The 20,005-nt window shown below is 38.6% G+C and overlaps 1 protein-coding gene across 2 annotated transcripts; it reads left to right on the top strand.

The window, feature by feature from the left end:
* The first annotated feature begins 215 nt into the window (after positions 1–215).
* Nifk (nucleolar protein interacting with the FHA domain of MKI67) lies at positions 216–19,525 on the top strand. Of its 2 annotated transcripts, XM_048812121.1 has the most exons (8): positions 222–349; positions 6,028–6,126; positions 9,818–10,117; positions 10,996–11,133; positions 13,405–13,513; positions 15,671–15,882; positions 17,740–17,877; positions 18,383–19,525. In XM_048812121.1, exons 3-8 carry the CDS (start codon positions 10,007–10,009, stop codon positions 18,584–18,586), a joined length of 912 nt encoding a protein of 303 aa, XP_048668078.1. In that variant the 5' UTR covers positions 222–349; positions 6,028–6,126; positions 9,818–10,006; the 3' UTR covers positions 18,587–19,525. The 2 variants fall into 2 exon arrangements, with proteins under 2 accessions (XP_015334547.1, XP_048668078.1); XM_015479061.2 differs by lacking the exon at positions 6,028–6,126 and having other exon boundaries at positions 216–349.
* Positions 19,526–20,005: the final 480 nt, after the last annotated feature.

Here is a 20,005-nt window from a genome sequence, read left to right as displayed (position 1 = left end):
GTGCTTCCAAAGACCGGGAAAGAGAGAATAGGCAGGGCTTCAGACTGGCGTTTCAGACAGGCATCGCCGGAAACAGCCCGCGAAGGGGGCTTAGGGGGCACGTGAGCCTGCGGGAGGCGGGGGCAGCTTGGAGGTGGTGCCGGCTCGCCGGGCTGTCCGCTAGTGCATGTGTGTGTGTTTTATTTACAACAACGGACAGGGCGGGGCGGGGAGGGGGTGGAATCCGTCACAGCCAAAGGGAAGGCGTCCACCTGCAGACTGAGGTAGAGAAAGCGCCGTCTTCGTGTGAAGCTAGGGCGTTAATGCGTTCGTCGTTGAAAAAAAATACACGGAAAAGTAAAAGGACGGAGTGAGTAGGGGATGGAATGGGAAGGAAAATTTCCTCGGTACATCATTTTTATTCTGAGATCTTTGATTCAATTACCTGTTTTTAAATTAAATGGCCTTTTAAGTGTGTGCGATGAAAGTTTCTCTTTCGGCTAACACCTCCTTCCGCTGATCCCCTTTGCTGAGGCTAGTACTGTCAATCGAGTCGTTTGTCCCTTGAGAGTTTTTCTGCGCATCTACCCTACAAATAAATGTGTGGTGTGTGGGTGTGTATGATGCATTCTCCAAATGAATTAGAAAAATTCTCATCAAAGAAATGATAATGGGTTATTTGCTTCGTACCAAACATTATTCTAAAGTCGTTATGTGAAAGATCATGTTTAATTCTCTTAATAGCCCTGGGAAGTTACCTGACAAATGACGTTACTGTGGTTACAGATTAATGGACTCTGAAGTCTAGTGTACCTAAGTGTTGAAGCTGGGAACCACACGCTTGATCTTAATCACTATGCTATTATTGCCTCTACTGTTTCACAGTAATAGTCGCGGGTTTTTAAAAATATCTTATCCCAGCCTGGTGGGGTGGTCCAAGCCTGTAATCCCAGCCACTCAGGAGACTGAGGCAGGAGGCCAACCTCAGCAAATTTAGTGAGACCCCTAAACAACTTAGTGAGACCCTATCTCAAAATAAAAAAATAGGGGCTGGAGTAGCTCACAAAGCGCCAGGGTGTTCAATCCCCAAGACAAAAACAAACTTTATCTGATTTAATCCCCACACTCCTATTACATAAATTGACAGTCTCAATTTTCACAGTTTCCCCAGAGACAGGATTTTTAAAAATGTTTTGCCTGTGTACCTCAGACATGCGCCATTTGTAGTACAAGATTCTCCAGAGTAGAGTCTTACAATAGTTTCCTCCCTCTCGCACACACGATGAAGATAGCAGTAGGAAATATTATTAAGACTTAATACTGCCAAACATATTCTTTGTGTATTAACTGACTTCATAGAAATCCAAATTACATTTTTCATTACAAATTCAGAGTGCCTCTCCATGCCAACTCAAAAAGTAGGACTTTCAAATTTCTAGCAGGAACAAGAATCTGCCAAATCATTTCTCCCCTGAAATTCTAAATTAGTTAAAATTTTAAAAAACGGAAAAAAATTCATACAAAATTTATTAGGTACATAAAGCATGGGAGCATCAGACTCCTAAGAAGGTTTTTTTTTTTTTTTAAGCATCCCCTGAGAGTCTGTCTTTTTCTTTTCTTTTTTCTTTTTTTTTTTTTTTTGGTCAAGTCAGAATTAATCCTTCTCTCTATAAACTAGGAGGAAGGACGAAGGTGGTTATAGGCCTATAGTCCCAACTACTGGGGAGGCTGAGGCAGAGGGATCACTTGAGTCCAGGGGTTGGAGACCAGCCTGGACCACATAACAAGACCCCATCTCAAAAGAAAAAAAAGTAAAAGAAATAAAAGTTGATGAGATTTCTAAATGATATATGCCAAACACTACTTTCTATCTCTGAATCTGACTATTCTAGATACTTAAAATGAGCATGGTCTTGAAATATGTGTCCTTTTTTGCCTGGTTTATTTCTCTTAAAATAATGCCTTCAGGGTTCATCCATGTCTTTCCATGTCAGAAGGAAATTCCTTTGTAAATCTGGATAATACACATTTTGTTTATGATCCATCCATCCGTGGACATTCAAGTTGCTTCCACTTTTTGATTGTGAATAATGCTGCTTTAAAAATGAGTGTACAAATATCTGTGAAGTCCTTGCTTTCAGTTCTCATGGGTATATATCCAGAAGTAAAATCGCTGGATCATAAGGTAATTCTGTGTTTAATTTTGTAAAGAATCACCAAAATGTTTTCCACAGCAGCTGCACCATTTTACATTTCCACCTGCGATGTACAAGGGTTCCAATTTCTTCACATACTTCAACACTTGTTATTTTCTGTGTGATTGTATGTGTACACATGCTTATATCAGCCATCTTAATGGATATGAAGTGGTATTTTTGATTTGCATTTTCCTAATGATTAGGATATTGAGCATTTTCATGTGTTTGTTATTAGTCAGCTGTTTATCTTCCTTAGATAAATATGTAGTCCATTCAAGCTTTGCCTCACTATGTTGCTGAGGCTGGCCTCAGAGTCATGATCCTCCTACTTCAGTAGGGAGTAACAAGAGACTACAGATGCGTGCTAAAGCTAAAGCACCTGGTCCTTTGTCTATTTTTTAATTGAGTTGTTTGTTTTTGCTGAGTTTTAGGAATAGTTTGCATATTGTAGATATTAGTCCCTTATCAGATGTATGATGGACATTCTCTCCCATTCTAGCATTTGCCTTTTCTTCCTGTTGATAGTGTCCCTTCATGCACAAAGCTTCATAATTTTGACGAAGTCCAGTTGACTGACTTTTCCCTTTGTTGCTTGTGCTTTTGATGTCATATATAAGAAATCATTACTGAATACAATGTCATGAAGCTTTTCCCATTTTCTTCTAAATGTTTTATAGTGGTTGGTCTTATGTTTAGTTCTTTGTTCCATTTTAAGAATGGTGTAAGTGTATTTTTCATACTTTTCTTGTCTGGTTTGGACATCAGGTAATGCTAGTGTAGGGAGCCCACTTTGAGCCATAGAATTGGTTTGAAGATTATTTTAAGCTGCAGACATTGCAAATTCAAAAGATGTAAAAAAAAATCCTTCTGGGAGCTTCCTTTATCCACCTAAAAGAAGCAACCTCATGGAATTGAAGCTGCCATAATTTCCTTCTTCAGGGGAATTTCATGGTGTAAAGAAGTCTGAAAAACCACACGCTTAAGTGGTTATCACAAATTCTTATCTTCTCCCAAAACCTTAATTAAAAAAAAAAAAAACACCTACTTCTTGTTCTTATACAAACTTCCCCCGCATTCCTTTTTCCCTACTTATATCTACTAAGCCTCTAACTTCAACCAGTTAGTAAGCTAGCTCCTCCTTTTGTTAGCATCAGCGTATATAAAAATAAGTCTTTGGGAGGAGTTTGTTGTTGATGATTTGTTTTTTGTTTGTTTACTTGCAGTAGTGGGGATTGAACCCAGGGCCTCATGCATGCTAGGATTGGGGGAGTTTTCTATAAAAAAGCTTATTCGGAACTATAAGTTGATGGTGGTGTTGAGTTCTTCTGTGCCCTTGCTGATTTTCTGTTCTGTTAATCTTTTATCAGTTTAATTTGCTAGTCCTTATACATTGAACAAAAGAGAGGAAAAGTTTTTCCTCCTCAACACTAGCTTCATAAAATGAACTAAACAGTGTTTCTTCTTACTTCATATTCTGAAAAAGATCATACAGAATTAGTATTAATTCTTCTTTAAACATTTGGTAAATTTCTCCATTGAAAACTGGGATTAGAGATTTCTTTTGGGGAACTTTTATTGCAAATTCCATTTATAGTACTACTCAAATTATTTAATATTAAATGAGTTATAGTTACGCACGTGTGTGTGTGTGTGTGTGTGTGTGTGTTTGAGATAGGATTTCACTAAATTTATTGCCCAGGGTGGCCTCTTACTTGTGGTCCTCCTGCCTCAGCTTCCTGAGTAGCTGGAATTATTTTTTAGTTCTAAAATTTCCATTTTATTTCTTTCTTTTTTTTTTTCCAAAACTGGGGCTTGAACAAGAGGCACTCTGCCACTGAGCTATATTCCCAGGCCCTTTTCATTTTTTTACTTTGAGACAGTGTCTTGCTAAATTGCCAAGGCTGGCCTCAAACTTGCCATCCTCCTGCTTCAGCCTATAAGTAGCTAGGATTACAAGTATGCATACCACCACACCTATCTTTCATTTTACTCTATCTTTTATATTATTGCCCGAACTTTCTGTTTCTTTGTTGAGACTTTTTTCATTCATTTCAAGTATGTTCATATTTGCTCACTGAAGAATTTGTATCATGGTTGCTTTAAAATCTTTGTCATATAATTCTAACATCTATGTCACCTTGGTATTATAATCATATTAATCCTTTTGGGCTTTTGTAATAAAATATCAAATACTGAATGGCTTGACTAGGGCTATGGCACATGCCTGTGATCCCAGTTACTCAGAATCTGAGATAGGAGTATCACAATTTGAGGCCACTCTCAGTACTTTGGTGAGACCCAATCTCAAAAAATAAAAAGTGCTTGAAGTATACTTAGTGGTAGAACACCCCTGAGTTCAATATCTAGTACAAAAAAACAGTGTTTTATAACAATGAAAATTTACTTCTGACACTTGTGGAGGCTGGAAAGTCTAAGATTCAGGGACCAGCAGATTCAGTGTCTGCTGAGGGCAGTTGCCTGGTTCACGAATGACCATCTTTTTACTGTGTCCTTATAAGTGGAAGGAGGTAGAGAGCTTTTGGGCCTCTTTTAAAAGTCACTCATCAGATTCCTGAGAGCTCTGATCTTGTGATCTTATCACATCACAAAGGTCCCTCCTCATACCACCATCTTCGGGATTATGGCTTTTAACATACTAATTTGAGGCAGTGAACACAAGTGTTCAGACTAGCAGAATCTATTCATTATCTTTTCTCGTTCAATTTGAGCTCTTCCTGGTTCTTGGTATGGCAAGAGGCTTTCTACTGAAATCTGAACTTTTTTCACCATTGTTGGGGTGCTGGGGATGGAACGCAGGGCCTTGCACATACTAAGCAAGTGCCATATCACTGAGCTACACCCCAGTCGAAACCTGAACATTTTTGTATCATGCTATAAGACTCTGGATCTTATTTAAATCGTTTTAAAGGGCTTTTTCTGACTCTGCTCCAGCAAGGAATGGAGAACACTGCTTTTTGCTGCCAGTTGGGGGAATAAGACCAATCTCCCCTCCCATTGGCCTCCATTGGCACCCAGGGCAGGGTCTCCTCATTATAACTGTGTAGGGATGGATGTCCAGTCTCACACATGATCTCCACTGACACTGTTACTAGTAAGTGACATCATCAACTGATGGGATGAAAGTCCCAACTTCCTTCAGGGTCTTCTCTGACACCATGATGACAGGAGTGTTAGAGCACATCATCGAGCCTCTTGAAGGAAGAAGTCTAGGCTCCCCACTCAGACTTTGTCTGCACATGGTTGGGGGGATGGAGAGCATCCCAGCTTTATCTGAAAAAAAAAAAAAGCGTTGTTTTTGTTGTTTTTTTTTTTGTTTTTTTTTTTCAGAAAAAAAAAATCATAGTTTTTTTCTGTGGTGTTTGGCTAGAATAGAGGCAGTATCATAAAAGTTTTCTGTCAGGCAGGGGATGTAGCTTAGTGATGAGTCCTTGCCTGACATGCATTGGAGTCCTGGGTTAGATCCCCAGCACCAACTCACCCACCCACCCACCCCCGCCACCAAAAAAANGAGCTGAATTGACTGTAATGGTAATATTAATTTGTTTACAAAACAACAAAAAAGGAGATTTAAAACAAAACCCTCTAAGCTGGGCAGTATTGGCGCTCATCTGTCTGTAGCACCAGTTAACTCGGGAGGCCAAGGCAGGAGCATCACTTAAACCCAGGAGTTTGAGCCCAGCCTGGAAGGTATAGTGAAACCCTGTTTCAAAAAAAAAACAGAGAAAGAGCAGAAGGTAAAATACATGGCTGGAGATGTAACACAATGATAGAGCACTTGCCCAGCACTATAAAAGTAACTAACTTTTAAATTAGCTTTATTTCTTTATAGCTACCCCCTTCTTGATCCTTCGGCCAAAGAGAACAGATTTTTGGCATTTCTTGGTGACCGGCTTCTTCAGCACCAAGTCTGAGATATATAAGAAAAAAAGTAAATAAATAAACAGTGGAACTTGCCACTGTGTCATTTCGTAGGCCCTGAGGCCCCTAGCTTTCTGCCTTTTTCTCTACTTTTCAGGGTCTCATTATGTTTAGTTTATATATAATGCCCAGGGATTTTAGTTGCACTTAAAGGAAGGAATAAAGGAAAGTTTATCTACTCCACCTTTCCAGAAGCAGAATTCTCCATGGAGAATTTGTATGACAGAAATTGACACATGTCAAGAATTCTGAAAACCAAGTTCTGTTCTAGGCAGGGCAGCCATAGGCATTTAAGCAGGGCAATGATGAAATCAAAGGGAACTGACCAAACCGTAGCCCTCCATTCAAAGTGATTGAACATGCAAGGTGGCAATTTAGGAAGAGTTATTGACTTCCCAGAAGTTAATCTGCCATCTCCTGGGCTCCCTATACTTAATAGGCAGCTTTGCTAACTGAGCACCCATCCTTCTCAGGAAAGCAGCACCTGGAAGATTTGATGAATTGCAGTCTCTTCTTTCTATGCCAGCACTACCATCAGTGACTAGTACTCAGGAAGTGTTTGGATGCCGTGGCAAGGTTCATAACATGTTTAGGGAATAGAATGTACTTGAAGATCGTGGTTAAGTCTCCAAACTTAGAGATCCCTGCTTCCATCAGAAAAGTGACAGGAAGAGAGAACTCCAGCAGGATCTTCCCAAACCTCATCTAGAAGAAGAAAATTTCACCAAATATCCATTTAGAGAAAACTTCCCATGGAAAGAAAAGAATCTTTGCAGAGCAGATGAAAAGATGAGCCATGTATGTAAAGATCCAGACAAAAGACAAGACAAAATTTCTCAAGAAAAATTGGGGTACACCACTATTATCAAAGCTAGCTTATGTCCCATGAGAGAAAAGCTTATGACATCATGTTGATGGAATGCATTGGCTGAAAGAGACCTTGATAAGAAAAGAAAATGCTATGTCAGACCAAAAAATATTGAGGAAGAATACAAATATTTCAAAAAGTATCCTCAAGTCAACTCATATCTGTAATTCCAGCAACTTAGGGGCTGGAGCAGGAAGATTACAAGTTTAAAGTCAGCCTAAACAATTTAGCAAGATGCTATCTCAAAATAACTGAATAATTAAGAGGGCTTAGTGATAAATGCCTCTGGGCCCAAACCCCAGTATGGGGCCAGGGTGGGAGCAGGAGAGGAGTATCATCATATCTCAGATGTTGCTCAGAGAATCTCCTGGATGATCAAGTCCCTGAAGAAGGATGTACAGGCTGTGATGACCCCAGGATCCAGGTAACAGTGCCCCATTTGGACCAGATGCCACCAACCCAAGGTTAGGATCACAGCAGGACCTCCACAAGAGCAAGACAGAGCAGTCTTTTCCACACTACACAACACAGGAGACCTCTTTATTAACCCCTCCCCACACAAATGAATGCCACATGCCTAAGAATGCCACAGCATTCTGTCAGAGGTCAGGTATTACCAAGATATTCCAGGAGACAGTTCTTGAAAACCTTCCCCCACTTCTAGAAAGTGAGGCAGAACCTCCCCAGGAATAATCACTGAGAGTCTTCACTGGTCCATTGCCCCCTCCAGTGGCAAGAAGTTCCAGCCTCTGTCCACACAACCAGGTGACAGATGCAGCTCACCTTCCAGGTTAATTCTAGCTTGTAATGGAAACATTTCTGAAGCTCTAGAACCTCAGGAAGATAATTTCTTCTCTATTAAAATGATTTTTCTCCTTCCTTTTGGTGCTGTTAACGTGATAACACAATGGCTCACATAGATGTGTGACAAAATTACAATTTGTAAGATGTTTTACAACTGTAGAACATAAATGAATCTCACAGTTCATTGCTTCCATTTCATCTGTAGATCGTGTAATTATAGGGTTTTGTTTGTTTGTTTGTTTTGTTTGTGGTACTGTGGATGGACCCAGGGCCTCATATGTTTTAGGCAGCCCTCTATTAATGAGTTAGATCCCTAGCTGTTTTGTTTTGTTTTGAGATAGAGACTCCTTAAATGCAGGCTTGACCTTGAACTTGAAATTTTCCTTCTTTAGTCTCCCAAGGAGTTGGGATTACAAGGGGCACAACTCCACACCAGACTTAATTATAGTATTTTTGAAGTTGTTAACAAATTCACTAAAGTAATCCAGAAATATGGCAATCATTTTTTTATGTCCTAAAATAATTTTTCTCATTTGTTTTTATTGCTTTAAGTGATTATACAACAACTCAAATGGAAATGCCATAAGATGATAATTTCTAGGACAGTGTTTTTTAAATTTACATCTATAGAAATGTTAATATTATAAATTGTTTCTATCTTGTTTGATTTTTACATAGTGAAATCAGTAAATTTTTATTGCTGGTTAGGAAGACTTTTCTGTTGATCCCAAAACAGCATTTTTTGGTCTTTCTTGTAGAGCAATTTTGAATTTTCTCCTTTTTAGTTGCACTGCTGAAGTTAAATGTGTATATAATTGCTCAAACAGAAGCTCAGCAAAATTGTAATTCTTAAGATTATATTTTGTAGGTATGGTTTATTTAGAAGTTAATTTTCTGAGTCATATGTTTTCTTTCCTTGAATTTCTAGACAGAATAAGGGTAGTCCTCTAGTTGATGCTCTTTCCAGAACAGTATCTGGAATTTTATATGAGTAACCTTGCCATAAAGAACATTTTGTAGGGAAGGCAGAATTTTACATCTGCTCTCTTAAGAGATTTTTTTTTCAGCTGGGTAAGAGAATTAAATCTATATAAGAAAAATCAACAGGGAAAAAGAATATAAATTTATTTAATTCAAGTTTTATGTGGTACAGGAGTCTTCATAAGGACATGAAGAATCAAAGACACAGAGATATAAATATATGCCAGCTTAGATAATGAGTAGTAAATTAATGAAGATAAGAAAAGCAGAGATAATTGAGCTGGGACAATTAATTGGGTAAAATGGATGGGAGAATCAGGATTAGTCTAAAAAAGGTTGGTTATACAGATTTCCCTCTGCCTCAACTTCTTGTCCTTGATGATAAGAATGGTACTTTCCTTTCGGTATAGCAAGGACAAAGAGTTTCATCTCTTGCACCTGCTGTTTTTGAAGTGGCCTTAACTCAAATTAGTATGCTCCTTGTTTTCTTAACTCCTTCCATTTGAAACTCAAAAGTTCACTTCTACGGAGCTGAATTGACTGTAATGGTAATATTAATTTGTTTACAAAACAACAAAAAAGGAGATTTAAAACAAAACCCTCTAAGCTGGGCAGTATTGGCGCTCATCTGTCTGTAGCACCAGTTAACTCGGGAGGCCAGGCAGGAGCATCACTTAAACCCAGGAGTTTGAGCCCAGCCTGGAAGGTATAGTGAAACCCTGTTTCAAAAAAAAAACAAAACACATGACTGAAAAAAGGAAAGAGCAAACTAATGGAAGAATAGTTAACAAGATCTGAAGGGCACAGATATAGTTTTGTAGTTATGTTTTAAAAATTCTTTTTGAAACCGGGCACCATGGTGCACGCCTTTAAACCGACTGAGCAATTTAGTGAGACCCTGTTCAAAATAAAAACTATATATATATATATATATATATAAAGGGCTGTGTATGTAGCTCAGAGATAAAGCGTCCCTGGGTTCAAACCCCAGTATGAAAAGCAGAAAAAGAAAACGGTTTTGAAACGTGACTGTTCTGGACGTTCCAAGTTGACAGGTGAAAGGTACGAGGAGAAGAAAACGTGCCCGGCCAGCAGGGAGCGCCAAGGGTGCTATACTTTGTGCCACGCCCTCGGGTCTTGCCACGCCCCTCTCCCGCCTCTACTTCCGCTTCCGAGGAGTCGAGGGCTCGCATTTCCGGGAGCGCGCCGCGTGGCTTGTGTTGCTGCGGGTCTCAACATGGTGGGGACTCCGTTCGTCGTACCACCCGGGCCGATTCTTTCTCTGAATCCGCAGGAAGACGTCCAGTTTCAGAAGGAGGTGCAGCACGTCCGCCAGCGCGTAACCCAGGTGAGCGGACGCACGGTCCGGGCTGCGAGGGAAGGCGGTGAGTCTTGCCGGGAGCTTTCCGGATCGCGCGGTTCGCGGCCCGGAGGCCACCTGCCTTCCCTAGGCTTCTGCTACCTCCAGGGCCTTCCACAGTGAGCTCCCGACCGAATAGGGGGCCGACCTTATGAGTTTAGAGGCCACGGTGCGCGAGACGAGGAGGTTTACTCTCATGGAGAAATACTGTGGGGTTTGGTCGCTAAGTTTTAGGGTGTTCCTGTGGAGACTAGAGGGAGGCATGGGGTGACGCAGGAGAAGAAGGGAACCAGCCGAGGGGTTCCCACAGATTAATACCATGTTAGGGGATGTCAGGCTTCTGCTTTACCGCCCAAAATTACATGCCCGGTAGTTTGAGAGTTAAGATATTATTTACCAAGTTCCCTTTGCTGATTGGAGCCCAAGTTTTTCTTACAGAAGATAAGGGTGTGATCACAGAGACACTCAGAGGTTAGTCTACATGTGAAGGTTAACAAGCTTCTGGAAAAATGTTCCATTAGATAGGAATAAACAGTGATTTGCGTCGAAAGTTGAAGGACGCACTCTATGGAATTCTTTGGGTGGAAGATCTAAAGTGATGTAATCAGATATTTACTTGCTTGTCTATCCATTCAGCCTAACCTCCAAAGCATGTACTTGATGCTGGTGCTGGGAATTCAGGCCTGAGAAAACAGTGGCGATTGTTCTTGTGGGGATATAGACAACAAACAACTAATTCTTTAAATTATTGCTATGACAAGTAAAAATATAGGGTAGGTTCTTCAGCAGAGCACTAGAGTTTTGAAAGTTTTGTTGCAGTGTTCATGTTTTTAAAATGTTTTTTTATCTGGTCTTTTTGTCTTAAGCAAAAAAAGCAAGAAAAACTTACTCCTGGAGTAATTTTTGTGGGCCATCTGCCTCCAGCACTTTATGAAACCCAAATCAAAGCATATTTCTCCCAGTTTGGCACTATTACAAGATTTAGACTATCCAGAAGTAAAAAGGTAAGTTTTCTTAAGCCAAATTGAATCGATAGTTTTGTTTTTGAATATCACTTTTAACAGATTACAGATCATACTTACATATTATTGCTTATCAGATTTCAGAAAAGGGGATGAGATTTAAACAGCCTTGAGAAAAGTCAGTGTTATTCTAAATATTTTGCCAAAGTGATTGTCCCAAATCCTCAAATTAAATTGACAGTCTTGGTAAATGAGCCATATTACCTTGTGGCTCCTAGGCCCAGGGATAAATGAACTTAAATTCGAAGACTGGGTTCATCTTGTATGCCTCATAGAGCCAACTCTTTAATAGCAAAAGTTTATATAGTAAGTAGTTAAGGATAAGTATTCTGTAGTTGGACTACCTAAGTTTGAGGCCTAGCTATACTAGTGACTAGCAACTGCTCATCTGACCATGGACAAATTATATAACTTCTTCCTGCTTCGTTTTTTTGTGATCTAAAATAAAATTTTAAAAACCCACAATTTTCTAAAAATATTTTAACAAAGATCAAAGAGGTAATGAATTTAAAGTTCTTAGAATTAAATACCACAAATGTTATTGTTTTATCATACTTAATCTTCTAAGAAAAAAAGACTTATGTGGTTTATTTCAAGAACAAAGGAGTGGCCCACTTCATTTATTTCCTCCACACATTTATTGGTTGTAGCTGAGACATCTAGGATATATACCCATTTTCTGCTAGTTGTCCTAAAACAGCAGGTTATAAATTTTATATTGTCTAAGCAACATCTCAACATTAAATGAATTGATGCTGGAATATAACTCAGTGGTAGAGAACTTGCCTTATATAGCACTATGTGCTATATGTGTTTCGTTTTGTCTTCCATTATTTTGTTTTTGAGACAGGATCTTGCTGAGTTTGAACTTGGAATCCTGCTTCGGCCTCTTGAGCCCCTGGGATTACAGGCATGCACCACCACACCCAGTTTACATATGGTTTTAAAGGGAATCTTAAATTTCCATCTCACCAGAATCACATTTTTTTTGTGTTTCCCTCTGCCTTCTTTTTCTCCATTTACCTACTTATAATAGTTTCTTATATGGAGATTTCAAATATCCTGAAGTTGACTAGAGAATAAATTAGGTGTCCACCATACAGCTTTATCAAATATCAAATTGATACCACATTTGCTTTAGATGTTTCTTGTTTAAAAAATGGAGTATAGGTGAAATTGAAATTTTATACCCTTCTCCAATCTTCCTCGCCTCCTTCCAGCATTCAGGAAATTAGTCTGTATAAAATTAGTGGTTTTCAATGCTATATGTGTTTTTAAATCTTTACTAAATGTTTATTAATGATAAATGTTGATGTTCATTTACTTGGTTTGTTTTTTTTTTTTTATTGTAAACTATAGCATTTTGTAAGGTGTGTGTTTGGGGTTTTTTGTTTTTGTTTTTTGGTTTTTTGTTTCCTTTAGTAATCTGTTTTGAGCTTTATTCATGTAACTGGTGCATTATTCTGTTTTGGTTTGGTTTGGTTTGGGTTTTTTGCCTGTATTTTATTTGCTTATTTTTGTATGTGGTGCTAAGGGTTGAACCCAGTGCCTTACCCATGCTAGGCAAGCCCTAAGGTTTCTACAGTTTTTCACACTTTTTTTCTTTCGGCAGTACTGAGGATCGAACCCACGGTGTTGCACATTGCCAGTCAATCTCTCTGCCATTGAGTTTTTTTTTGTTTGTTTTTTTGTTTTTTAAGAGAGAGAGAGAGAATTTTTTTAGTATTTATTTTTTTTTAGTTCTCGGCGGACACAACATCTTTGTTTGTATGTGGTGCTGAGGATCAAACCCGGGCCGCACGCATGCCAGGCGAGCGTGCTACTGCTTGAGCCACATCCCCAGCCCATCTACCATTGAGTTATATCTCCAGCCACAGTTCTTCTATTGGTAAAGCATCATATAACATGCTTGGTATTAGGAATTTATGACTAGTAAGACTGCCAGTTAGCAAAGAACTGTGGGAACCTGCCAGATTTCCTTTATAAATGGGACATTGCTATTGAAAATATTCTAGCCATAGTAATCATGTGTTTATATAAAAATATACGAGTACCTAAAAATCCACTGTTTGGATGACTTTGTATTCCCCCACCCCCACCCCAGACAATCCCTGGAATACATGAATTAAAGTTGGAATTATAGGTATCAAAATTGCTGATAAGGTACTAATGAGTATTATTTAAATTTAAGGCAATTTAGGGGTTGATGACTTGTTAGAGTATAATTATTTTTGTGGTGGATTTCCATTGCAGACTGGAAATAGCAGAGGCTATGCCTTTGTGGAGTTTAAGTCTGAAGATGTTGCCAAGATAGTTGCTGAAACAATGAATAACTACCTTTTTGGTGAAAGACTCTTGGTGTGTAAGTGCTCTTATCTTACCCTGGAGATGCTTCTGTTGGTGCATGACTGATGTGAAAGACAGATGGCTTAGCTGCTTTGGATATGCCACTTCGTCTCTGGGATGGTTCTTGTAAGGAGTGGTACAAGGATGTAAGTTTTCCAGGAAGGTTATGGTGGAAATTTAAAATTTTTTTCTAGCATGAAAACAGTATATACACTGAGATGGAATTGAACAAATTACTTCAGGGATGTTTGAGGGAAGCTGCTAATCTATCCTCAGTGAGTAGTGAGAAAACCATCCTTTGGGAGGTATTATTTAAATTGAAACCTGGAGATTAAGCAGGAGGGAACCAGGTGAAGGGGTGGGAATGATGAAGCTGCTTTGACATTCTTTATATAGTTGTAGACATAGGCAGGTTTTTCTAGAATAGTATTTGGGGGACTCTAGCATGCAAAAAGGAGTAAATTTTACAGCACAAGCCAGAACATGTACAGATGTATGTAAACATAACTAAAGAAAAAGTCCAGTGACATAATTCTTAAACCCCTGTTTAAGAATTGGTGTTCTCTTCAGCTAAATTGATTTTATTGCCCCAAAAGGCCACTGTGAGTTTGAAAAATATTGCTTTTACATCATGTTGTTGAGTATAGAGTGGCCATGATTGTTGTATTTGCCTTGTTCTTAGTAAAGTTGAGTATTATACTTACTGACCATGGGAATTCATCTTTTGTGAATTGTCTGTTCATATCTTTTGCCTTGGCTTAATATCTTTCACAAAAACTCTTTCCTAGCTTCCGTGTTACATTATTTTGTGAATATTTGCATACTGCAGTGTAGTCATTGTTACCCTTCACTCTGTTCTATTTGTTGTTTTCCTAGCTTTATATTTTGAATTCAGGTCTACAGAGAAACAGAACAGCATGAAGAACATACTGCTCTCTTGAATTCACCCTTTTTTAAATATTCTGATACATTGACTTTATCTCTCCTCATCTATATAAACATACTCACTTTTGTTTCATTGATCTATTTGAAATAAACAGTCATAATACTAGAACATTAAATGGCTTTATAAGGAGTGGTACAAGGATGTAAGTTTTCCAGGAAGGTTATAGTGGAAATTTAAAATTTTTTTCTAGCATGAGAACAGTATTTTCACTGAGATGGAATTAAACAAATTACTTCAGGGATGTTTGAGGGAAGCTGCTAATCTATCCTCAGTGGGTAGTGAGAAAACTACCCACAATCCTCCTGTCTCAGCCTCCCAAGATGCTGGGATACAAGTATATGCCACTGTGCCTGGCTAAAAGACAGTTTTGAGATGACTAAAGAAACATAAAGGAGGGTAGGGCTCTTGCCTAGCATGCATGGGGCACTGGGTTCGGTCCTCAGCACCACATTAAAAAAATAAAGCCATTTTGTCCATCTACAACTATACAAACATTTTTTTTTAAAGAAACATAAAGACAGACATTATATACTATGATATTGTGGTTGTGTAGGGGAATTTTCTTACTCTGAAGAGATTTATGATGGGCTAACAGCAAAGGTAAGGAATCACATTTCAAAATCAGTCTAAATGACAATGACTGCAACTCTTTCACACAAGCCATATAGGGAGTACAGGAGCAACAACACCAGATTAGAAGTTCATTCCACAAAAATTGGCAAATGGAGACAGTAATTTTTGCATTCCCAGAGATACAAGAGCATCCCTGTCCAGATTTCACTACACTTGGGAGGCAGGGATCAGTTTCTGGCCAGCCCACTTTTCCAGGTTTTTGAGCTGACAGGGCTGCCCAGGTAGCATATCTCTATCCCAGTTCCTATTGCTGTCAGAGGGACTTCCAGAAGCCTGGGGGAGATCACAGGTTCCTTCTCATAGTAACAGAATGGCTTGCCAGGAGGAAGTAGTTCAGGTAGGTGAAGTGAATAATGTTGCCTGTGCTATACTGAGTCTGACTGTGGAAGATAGCAGAAAGGATCCCAAACAATTGGTTGTTCTGCCCCAAAGCATTAACTCACTCCATTAGGGTATAATTGGTTTATCTATTGCTCTAGTGTGAGATTACACATCATGATCATGATGTGAGAAATAACACTAGGGGAATTTCTAAAACTAACATGGAAAGCTTTTCCTACCACTTGGTTGAAAACTTTTACTTCTTAAAAATAGGTCGTTTTATGCCACCAGAAAAAGTACACAAAGAACTTTTTAAAGAGTGGAATACTCCATTTCGTCAGCCATCGTATCCAGCCGTGAAGCGGTATAATCGGAAGCGGACATTTTTTCAAAAACTGCAAATGGAAGAGCGATTTAAAAAGAAAGAAAAATTGCTCAGGAAAAAATTAGCAGCAAAAGGAATTAATTATGATTTTCCTTCATTGGTAAGCATTCCTTCATGAAATTATTTCAGTGGTTTCTCTTAGGGGTAGACTTTGTACCTCACTAGTTATAAAATGTGTCTGTGACTATAAAAAGTAATCCAGTACTTATCACACATTGGGTTTTTAGGTTTTGAGTTTTTTGTTGTTTTTTTCCTCCCTTTTTCTCCTTCTGTGCTGATGATTGAACCCAGCCTAAACCTCTCACATACTAAGCATGTGCTCCAACACTGAGCTGCACTCCGTACTCCTAACCCCACATAGTAGGCTTTGACTAATTTACTTACGTGTTTGTGTTAATGGGGATTGAACCCAGGGGTGCTCTATCACTTAGCCACATCCCCTTTTTATCATTTTGAGACTCGTTCTCACTAAGGTACCCAGGCTGGCCTTGAACTTGGCAATCCTCTTGCCTTACCTCTTAAGTCACTGGGATGGCAGACTTGTGCCACCCGTCACAGTTTGTCTTTTAAACAGCCTGTGGATTCTTCGTAAACAATTGGTAACAGATCTTATTTCTTCCATTATATGGAAGAGAAAATCCTTTTTTAAGGAATTGCTTGATTTGCATTACCCTCCCCACACACCTACTGAGGATTGAGCCCAGCGGTACTTCACCACTGAGCTATATCTCCAGCCCTTTTTGTTTTGTTTCGGTCTGGGGATTTTGGAGACAGGGTTTGATTAAGTTGTTCAGGCTGTCCTTGAATTGTGTTTCCTTCTACCTCAGCCTTCTGGGTAAAAGTAGGCATGTACTGACACCCCTGACTTGCATGACTTTCCTTAGTTTTTAATTTATTGAAGTTGAACCACTATTTAACCAAAAGCCATCATGCTCTTAGATTACCACTTAAATGTGACTTTACCAGAAATGTTTACTGTATGCTCTCAGTAAATATCAAGACTGTAAATTGTTCATCCCTATTACGCCATTCTAGTTAAAATTTTCTCGTGTTCTTTAGTAAGCATCAATTCTGAGATTTAAACATACAGAAATGTGCTGAAATACACAAGCCAACATACAGGAAGATGAGTTGGCACAGGTGTTCATCTAGTTCTACTTGGTTGTAAAGGAATACTGAGGCGGCCTTGCTGAATCTTACTTTCTCCAGTCACAGTAATTAATTAGTTGTTAAGAAATGACATCTTGGACTGGGCTTGTGGCTCAGTGGTACTGTGCTTGCCTAGCATGCATGAGGCACTGGGTTCGATCCTCAGCACCACATAAAAATAAAGACAATAAAGTCCATCAACAACTAAAAAAATATTTTTAAAAAAAAGAAAGAAAGAAATGACATCTTAAGAGTAAGAGAGAATTTTTTAATATTTATTTTTTAGTTTTTGGCGGACACAACATCTTTGTTTGTGGTGCTGAGGATCGAACCCGGGCCACACGCATGCCAGGCAAGAGCGCTACCGCTTGAGCCACATCCCCAGCCCACTTCCTGGTTGTTAATTGTTTGCCAAACACAATCCCAATCACAATCTTAAACAGTACTGGAGTATTCACGTCATGGCCTTTGGCCAACTGAACTGTGTGGGAGTTGGACTGTAAAACTTGAAAATGGGCAAATATTTTTTTCTGTACCCTCTTTGTACTTAGAAAAGCAGTGTGGCTTCATTGCCACAATCCTGAGCTTAGCCCTGTGGGCTATAGGGGTAGCATTTGTAACTTCTTTGTTTGAAATTTTAGCAAAACAAGGGGGAACACGTTTCAAATAATAAAATCTTTAGAAATCTACAATTAACCAGGTAAAATTGTATTTATATTATATGCCAGATAGTAGAGAAAGAAATAGGCATAATCAAAAAATAGCTGAAAGAAATATGCAAATTGTTAAAGTCTTAATTTATTTTAAGGTTTCATCATCCAGTAAGACCAAAGATCCTTCAGATAAACCTACAAAGAAGAAAAAGTCTTCAGGCATACCAAAGAAGAAGAAGAAGCGGGTTTCTAAAGGCACTGCTGCCACTCCTGACAAGTCTATAGATAGCCAGGTAACCTGTCTTCATATTCTGGGCACAGGTATTCCAAAATAATTTCAACGAAGAAATGTGGTTTCTGCTATTACCATTTTGGTGACATTTCTGGTAGGTTCTTTTTTTTTTTTTTTTTTTTTTTTTTTTGTAGTTGTAGATGGACAGAATGCCTTTATTTTATTTGATTATTTTTATGTGGTGCTGAGGGTCAAACCCAGTGCCTCACATATGCTAGGCAAGTGCTCTGCCACTGAGCTACAGCCCCAGCCCATCTGGTAGTTCTTAACTGATGATAGCAGTTTGTTATCTAAAATAATTGAGTATATTCCACTTAATGAGTTTCCATACTCAAGTTGATAAAACACCTACGCCCTTTATTTTCTCCAATTATATTACTGAAAGATAGATGGAAGCCAAATATAACATTGCACAACTTCTAAAACGAGAAGGGAGCTGATATTTTTGGCTAAAGTCATTTCCGCTATCATTCCACATTTATGTATTATAATCTGCTTGATTCCAGGGCCCCACACCAGTTTGTACACCAACATTTTTAGAGAAACGAAAATCTGAAGTGGCGGGAATGGATGATGATGAAGATGATGAAATAGTTTTCAAGCTGCCCGTTTATGATGCAGAAGGAGCAGTAGAGACTCCAACACCTAAACAGTCAGGGAAGAAAAGACGAAGACAAGAACCAAGCAGTGATTCTGAACGTATTATATGAATATATATCTTCTGACAAAATGTGATGGTTTTCTTACAGTGGCGGACTATATTATACAAGGTACAATGAAATGTAACCATCAATAGACTCAAAAGAGAAAACATGCTATTTGGAAAGCAATCAGTACTTTGGCCTTTTTGCCTCTGTTGAAGTACGGGGGTACATCAGAGCTTGCAGTGGTTGGGCTCACACTGCCTTTGCCCTGGTTCAGTTTTCCTATCCCCTCTTTATTTTGCCTGTGTTAAAGGGTCACTGTTAACTGTACATTTAACAACTAATCTGAAGCTATTTTTATCGCCACCAAATAAAGACAGTCAATCCTGCTTATCATCTGTGGGGTTCTTGTGCACATTTAAGCCATCAGAGTATTTTAGATTTCAGCATCAGGTGGCTGAAATGAAGATTATATGGAGAGTGAAAATGTAGTTCAGATGTTCATACAGATTCACAAGTACTCGTTTTTTACCAGTAATGTTAGTTTTGGGTGGGCCAGCATGAATTGATAACTACAATTTTGAATCAGTATCAAACATGAAATTGTGTCCAGGATACAAACCATGAACAGCAAATAAAATTTTTCTACACATTATTTGTAAACAAGACTTAAGGAGCTTGGAGGGGGCAAATTTCTGTGTTCTTGCTTCCCTTTTAAGTTTGTACCCTTGAAATGTGCTGTTGTGTTAATTAATGCAAATTCATTAAAATCTATCCTTCCCTACCATTTTATCACCCAGTGTTTGTTAAATTTGTAACATAAATGCTCTGATGTAGAACAGTTGGTTTCAAGTGTATACAAAGAATAGACAGTGACAGGCACAAGAAAATGTTCATATGGTCCAGTGAATGGGTAGCAACTTTCTGAAGCATTCTGAACTTTGTGGATCCGAAATTTCCTTGATTACCATTCTGTGAAAATAAATAAGCTTCTCTGTTCAGAAACATGTCATGTTTTATTACCCCAAGGATTATATGCATTTAAACACACAAAAGACAAGATGAAATGAATATTTCTTCCTTACCAACCTGTCACTCATCCCACTCCACAGGTAGGGTGCCATTCATTAGCCCTTCATGGGAAAGAACTTCCTGCCTGTGGAGCAGTGAGGTGGATATTTTTAATTAGCAGAGCTAAAATTATACAATTACACAGAATAGTAGATGAAGTTCTTCAGAAAATCATCAAAAGTGGCATGGATTACATTTCACAAGAGTAGTGGAACCTGATGTGGAAATCCCTCAGCCAATATAATAAATAGTCTATAGTAAGTCAAGTACAAATAAGGTGACGAGAATAAAACTAAAATTGTGCAATCATGACCACAGCAATTCAAAAGCATTTTTTATAAAGATGTACACAAAATAATGCTCTGGAATTACAGGTGGTTTTCCCCTTTTTGTAATTCTATTTTTCTTTTTTTT

This window comes from Marmota marmota, unplaced genomic scaffold, assembly GCF_001458135.2.
Source record: "Marmota marmota marmota unplaced genomic scaffold, marMar, whole genome shotgun sequence".
Taxonomy (NCBI): Eukaryota; Metazoa; Chordata; class Mammalia; order Rodentia; family Sciuridae; genus Marmota; species Marmota marmota.
This window is presented reverse-complemented; position numbering and strand designations above follow the sequence as displayed.

Excerpts from the sequence above, each read along its gene's own strand:
- Nifk (XM_015479061.2), top strand. The coding sequence starts at position 10,007 with ATGGTGGGGACTCCGTTCGTCGTACCACCCGGGCCGATTCTTTCTCTG. Across the intron at positions 11,134-13,404 it reads GACTATCCAGAAGTAAAAAG|ACTGGAAATAGCAGAGGCTA; the intron begins GTAAGTTTTCTT and ends TTTCCATTGCAG. Across the intron at positions 15,883-17,739 it reads ATTATGATTTTCCTTCATTG|GTTTCATCATCCAGTAAGAC; the intron begins GTAAGCATTCCT and ends ATTTATTTTAAG.